This window comes from Branchiostoma belcheri, unplaced genomic scaffold (genome assembly GCF_001625305.1).
Source record: "Branchiostoma belcheri isolate BF01 breed outbred unplaced genomic scaffold, Haploidv18h27 scaffold152, whole genome shotgun sequence".
NCBI lineage: Eukaryota > Metazoa > Chordata > Leptocardii > Amphioxiformes > Branchiostomatidae > Branchiostoma > Branchiostoma belcheri.
In genome coordinates, this window is record NW_017802958.1 from 587,977 (window position 1) to 593,728 (window position 5,752).

At 38.6% G+C, this 5,752-nt stretch overlaps 2 protein-coding genes across 2 annotated transcripts in view; both read right to left on the reverse strand.

Moving 5' to 3' along the window:
* Window positions 1-375: 375 nt before the first annotated feature.
* Window positions 376-4,513, reverse strand: LOC109465546 (dolichol-phosphate mannosyltransferase subunit 3-like). Its single transcript, XM_019762903.1, has 6 exons — window positions 4,253-4,513; window positions 3,397-3,519; window positions 2,569-2,598; window positions 1,855-1,932; window positions 1,159-1,341; window positions 376-917 (listed from the first exon to the last, which is right to left on the reverse strand). Exons 2-5 carry the CDS (start codon window positions 3,514-3,516, stop codon window positions 1,288-1,290), a joined length of 282 nt encoding a protein of 93 aa, XP_019618462.1. The 5' UTR covers window positions 3,517-3,519; window positions 4,253-4,513; the 3' UTR covers window positions 376-917; window positions 1,159-1,287.
* The window catches only part of LOC109465547 (dolichol-phosphate mannosyltransferase subunit 3-like), a 10,713-nt gene continuing 6,169 nt past the window's right edge, over window positions 1,209-5,752 (reverse strand). The window contains exon 6 of the mRNA XM_019762904.1: window positions 1,209-1,220. The gene's annotated coding sequence lies outside the window, so the exon portion shown is untranslated. The remainder of the gene's footprint in view (window positions 1,221-5,752) is intronic.

Here is a 5,752-nt window from a genome sequence, read left to right on the forward strand (position 1 = left end):
AAACGTTGCAAATTTCCTGCTGCTGCCTTCTAGCCTGGAATCCAGTCTTGTCAGATTTGGTCTGCTCCAAAAGTGTCAGGGAAGTAACTTTGCAAGCAAACCAAAGCTGACAAGACTGGATTCCAGGCTAGCTGCCTCCCATATTAGTACCTACTGAATATAACACTCAGTTGAGTCCAATCCGATGTTTGCTGCACTTGAAACTAACAATTTTCCAGGTATCACAAATACTTGTAGATGTGCGCAAATGTCAGTATCTATAATATATGATTCTGATATGATACTGAAATAAGAAAATCTATGATCTGCTATGTCTATAGTACCACACAGATGCTATTTAAGATATTATATAAAACATGACATAGACACAGTGTATAAAAAGGTGATAGGTTCTATTTTGACACAGTGATCAGAATGATAATACAAAACAGATATATAGTGCGCTATCTTTTTATTAACCATAAATTATTTGTTTATCTGCAATAATTCTGCAACATTCATTCCAGAGCATATGTGTGTAAGGTCTACGGCAAGAAAAATTCTCACTGCATTATAATTCTAGATTCAAATTATATTTGCAATATGTTATTGCTTTGCTTGTATTTGTTACAATTACTGTCAAGTGTCAATACTGCTTTAATATTGAAGCTAAACTTGTTTTTTAATTCATTGTCTGCTGCATCATTTTATTTATGTTCATACTATCAAAAATGTGCTGCCATCTACGATATTGTTAATGGCCTAACAGGTACTATATTTTACACTAAGTCTTGTAGATTCTACAAATTATTATAAAAGTAGTTACATTTCTGTGAATTACATTGTGATAACCAAGAAGTTGCCAAATGCAGCTGGCATCCCAACGGCCTTCATCAGATACAACTTTAAATCAAGGCCTTATCTTTGCAAGGTCTTAACCCTTGTCCTGCTGGCAATTTTTACACAATATTTTTAAATAATTTCATGTCTTAATCAGGTTACAGACCCTTGACTTTTTTTGCCCTGCGGCGGCGTAGTTACTTTCGCATTCGTTGCGTTTCGCTGCGGTGTGATGCATTGCACGAGAAACACCCCCAAATCGCACATACACAGGGCACTATATAGATGGCACTGTACGTACAACCCATATATATATGGGCCCCGCAGGACAAGGGTTAAGAAAATAAAGACATTGATATCATACATTAAAAGTCAACTTATTACACAATTGCCAGTGTGTTCTATGTAGTTTGGTCCTCTTCAATTACATTGTAGAACAAATATCTAACATAATTACAAAAATACCAATCAGGAAAGCTTCAAGCCTTTCTTAGCCAAGTCTCTTCTTGCCTCCTCAATTTCCTGTAAGAGTGACATGGAATACAACATTAAACATAAATACAAGATAAACATGTAGACTTCTTAACCTGTCTCATGATTACAAGAATATTACGAAAAGGTTGAAGCACAGGGTATTGCAAATTTAAGGCATTCAATGCAACTCAAGGGCAGCAAACTGGATTTTTAAAGTCAATTTTCTGGTCATTGTTGAATCAATCCTATCCCATAGCATACTGATATCTGTAAGGCAAAAATGTTACGTTGCTAATGGAAAACGGAGCTTGTTTTGCATCATCCTGCTTTTAGCTATTTATGAGTGGTACCCAAAAATAAAGAGATTCCTTACATAGCTTGTTTTGGGGCTATTTCCAATGCTTCAAGTATATAAAATGATGACAAAATGTGCTAAGAAACTGCACTGTAAATATCTATATCAGACAAATTTCCTCATCTAGATGTAGAGTATTTTTTGTTTTGTTTTGCTGCCCTGAAATTATATTAGATGCCCTTAAGAAGCATCATGAGAGTTCTGACCTGTTGGAGCTCTTTGGCAGCATCTTCACAGTCATTAAAGGTGGCAACTCTGTAGCCAATAGTTGCTAATGAGTAGCACTGTAATAAAGGAAAAAGGTGGGGATTAGTAAATGAATACATACCTGTAATTCTATGTGATAACACGGTTTACAGCAAAGTGAGCAAACAATGCAATTGTATGTTGTAGCTTGAATTCGAATTTAGAATATATTTCATCTAGAGTTAAATCTTCTTGTGTCAGAGTGCTGATTTGACAAGGTGTTACAATCAGCCTGTGAGTTTAGGCTCAAGTAGTGTTACAAAATGTGTATGTAGAATGGATTTATAAAATATCATCAATTGCTCAATAATATATGATTGGCCTACTTTCAGTAAACTATAGTACTGACTGTACATAAATAATTACATGTATGTACATGTATATTAGGGGATGCCTCTATACCTCTGTATGTAAATGCCTTTCATTAATATAATGCTCTAGATCTATGGCATCATTCACAGCTATTAGTATTAGTAATCTTCCAAGCAGAGGTTGGTGGGGAGTATTGTGAACTTTCTATCATATGCCCCGTTTTTCTGTTGCGGCTCCCACTCTGGAAACCCCATTGGTGGAAGTAGCAACAGCAAAATGGGACATAAGATAGAACGTTCACAATGCTCTCTCCAACATCTGCTTGGCTGCAACAAGTTTCCTGATGAGTAGAGGATACTTACTGCAAAACTCATGAGAAGATACATGGGTGCCTGTGGAGGGGAGAGATAGAAATTAACAAATGTTCCTGACTGGAACAAGGAGGTTCCTGACTGTAAAAAAAAAGGATCAAACCAGTTCAGGCCAAAAAAAGGTTTAGATAAAAGAAAAAAAATTAAATCTTACAGTTCTTGGTGGCAAATGTTCACATGCAGGGTTGGACAAGTCCCATTGCCCACTTGCCCAGGGCAAGTAAAAGCACTGTTCGGGCAAGTGAATATCCCTCTAGGCTTGCCCGATTGGGCAAGTAAATTTTTTGGATGCAAAGTATAGCCCCTGCAGTATTCTGACCAAGTTTCAAACAATTTTGATGAATTAAGCATCCAATATTATAAACTCTATCATAATAAAATAATTTCCTTTCTGCTAGTAAAATGCATAGAAATACTTCATATTTTGGGCAAGTGAAAAGTTGGTTCGGGCAAGTGGAAATGACCATGTGCTTGCCCGATACGGCAAGTGGATTTTTGAAAACTTGTCCAACCCTGACATGTTAGCTAGGAACATTGGTGCACCAAATCCATAGTGTTTTTGGCACACATTTAGACAGATTAGCCAAAAAAGGCTCGGAGGGCATAACTCCACCGTTGGGGAAGGTAAGGTACTGTAAAGTGCCTTTAAGTTTCTCTCAAAAGGGCAAAGTGTTGGGGTACGGTGAGAATCGAACTCAGGACCTATCAGTTCCGAGTCCAACGCTCTAACTGCTGCGCCACTGATGATTTCTTAAATCCCACACAAGAAGTTATGAATTTCCAGATAAAATCAACTTTATACTCATGAGAGATACTGACCACCCAGACAACCTCCTTCCACTGTGGAGTGAGCTGTGCCGGCACCAGGTCCCACACCAGACATGCCCACGTACCCAGGAGCAGTCCCACCCCCAACAACCACTGCAGTAACTTCGTCATCTCCTGTTCATAGACAGAGCATTATTACAGACCATTAGGCCATGTTGATTTGATTACATGGATGACATCCTCTGGGAACCCCAAAACTGCATGTGTGCAAGTAAAAAAAGTTTTGCAAAACAGGTTGCCTTTATGATAAAATCTATGTGGTCATGAAGGTTGAGCAAATAACTAAACACACAGATTATGTTATGGCAAAATTATTATAATAGACTTCATTTTCAGCTCTTTCAGCTCAGAGTATCATTGTCCTTTTTTGCAATGTATGGCAATATATTTGTTAACTTTGCAACTTCTTTGTACAACTTACAGTATGGTCGAAAACTTCTCTCTCTCTCTTTTTATTTTTTTATTTTTGAAACGGACGAAAATTCATGCACACGTGGATGTCATCCATACAATAAAATTAACATGGCCTTAGGGACCGTTATTTTGGTCTACGTGTTGCCCTGCATGTTTTGAGAACAGTGCAGCACTACTGACTTCTGGTGTCTATGAAAAGGTAAGAACATGGCGAGTAGTTCCTGCTTTATGCATCACAGTTTTGTACAGCACACGAAATCTATTTTGACGTGGATATGATGCAACGAAAGAACATGCAACATCACGACGAAATTGCACAGCACACTAGCTAGCAGATATTTGTACGTTTCTTTATCTTTCTAAACTCCATTGTTCAAGTAAAATCCTAGTTCAAAGATATGGTTAGACTATAACGTACTTGTTCAAAGCTTACCGTTTCTCAAATGGCTGTAAAATAGCTTTGGACACAGGGAAAAGTTTCGCCACGTCTCTTTTTTGGAAAAAAACTCCCAGTCAGCTGGTGACCTTTGAACTGTGATAGATGTTACCGTAAATCGTACTGTCTAAAATAGATGTCTAGTCCACTGTAATAATGATTTCAACAGGTTATTGCGGATATTTTGCATGTTTATGTTGATATATGAGCAAGTATCTACATATCTACGTTATTTTTATAGTGAGAAAGCAGGAAATATACGATTGTCGTAAAATTAGGTTCAGTAAAAAGTAGCTCTTTATTTGTCACATAAAGTCACCAACATATAAGGGAAACTTTTTGCGTTCAAAAATCAATTCTTCTGAATAATTGCAAAGTCACAAGTTATCTTAGAATACACATAATGGATTTTTAAGCCTAATGCAATCAACATTTTTAATCTATAAAGACAAATTTTGTTGTTAAAGTTATGCGAACCCGCGTGTACGAATAGTTCGTCATAAACCTCCCGGAGAGGGGAGGGTCATCCAAATCATCCCGGTACAGAGGTATCGCCAGCTCAAATTTCCACAGAGCAGCCACGATGAACAGCCATGCTGCTATTGGTCAGGACACTGGACTGCTACTCATATGCTGCAGCAATACCTCAGTTTCGGTAGTATGGGGAGGGCTACCTGCGTCTTTCCCTCGATTTACCTGCAAAAACGTCAACTTTTACGTCTATATTCACTGCATTTGTGTTGCTCTTACCTCTGGGGACAAGGAAAAGCACAGTTCAGATCATATCTGAGGGAATTTAAGCTCTGAGGACCAGCTAACACTACATATAGGTAACAGTTAACGTTAAAAATTATATCAAGGAGATTTTGATTCTTAACAATTTAAGCCTCCTTGAATATATTTGCATAACTTTTAGCCTTTTAGCTCTGGGGACAGGTAATAATTGCGCGGCTCTTAGGTCTCGGGGACCAGGTAAGGTACCGTACAGGTAAAAATTGCGCGGCTCTTAGGTCTGGGGATCAGGTAAGGTACCGTACAGGTAAAAATTGCGCGGCTCTTAGGTCTAGAGACCAGGTAAGGCACTGTACAGGTAATAATTGCGCGGCTCTTAGGTCTGGGAATCAGGTAAGGTACCGTACAGGTAAAAACTGCGTGGCTCTTAGGTTTAAGGACCAGGTAAGGTACCGTACAGGTAAAAATTGTGCAGCTCTTAGGTCTGGGGATCAGGTAAGGTACCGTACAGGTAAAAATTGCGCGGCTCTTAGGTTTAGAGACCAGGTAAGGCACCGTACAGGTAATATATGCACGGCTCTTAGATTTTGGAACCAGGTAAGGCATCGTACAGGTAATAATTGTGTGGCTCTTAGGGTTGAGGACCAGGTAAGGTACCGTACAGGTAATAATTGTGCGGCTCTTAAGTCTGGGGACCAGGTAAGGCACTGAACAGGTAATATATGCACGGTTCTTAGATTTGAGGTACCAGGTAAGGCATTGTAC

What these genes read in the sequence shown, in the direction of transcription:
- LOC109465546 (XM_019762903.1), bottom strand. Translation starts at nt 3,516, where the DNA reads ATGACGAAGTTACTGCAGTGGTTGTTGGGGGTGGGACTGCTCCTGGGT. An exon ending in GGAAGGAGGTTGTCTGGGTG is followed by an intron (nt 2,599 to 3,396) that starts GTCAGTATCTCT and finishes TCCCCTCCACAG; the next exon opens with GCACCCATGTATCTTCTCAT. An exon ending in CTGCCAAAGAGCTCCAACAG is followed by an intron (nt 1,342 to 1,854) that starts GTCAGAACTCTC and finishes TCACTCTTACAG; the next exon opens with GAAATTGAGGAGGCAAGAAG.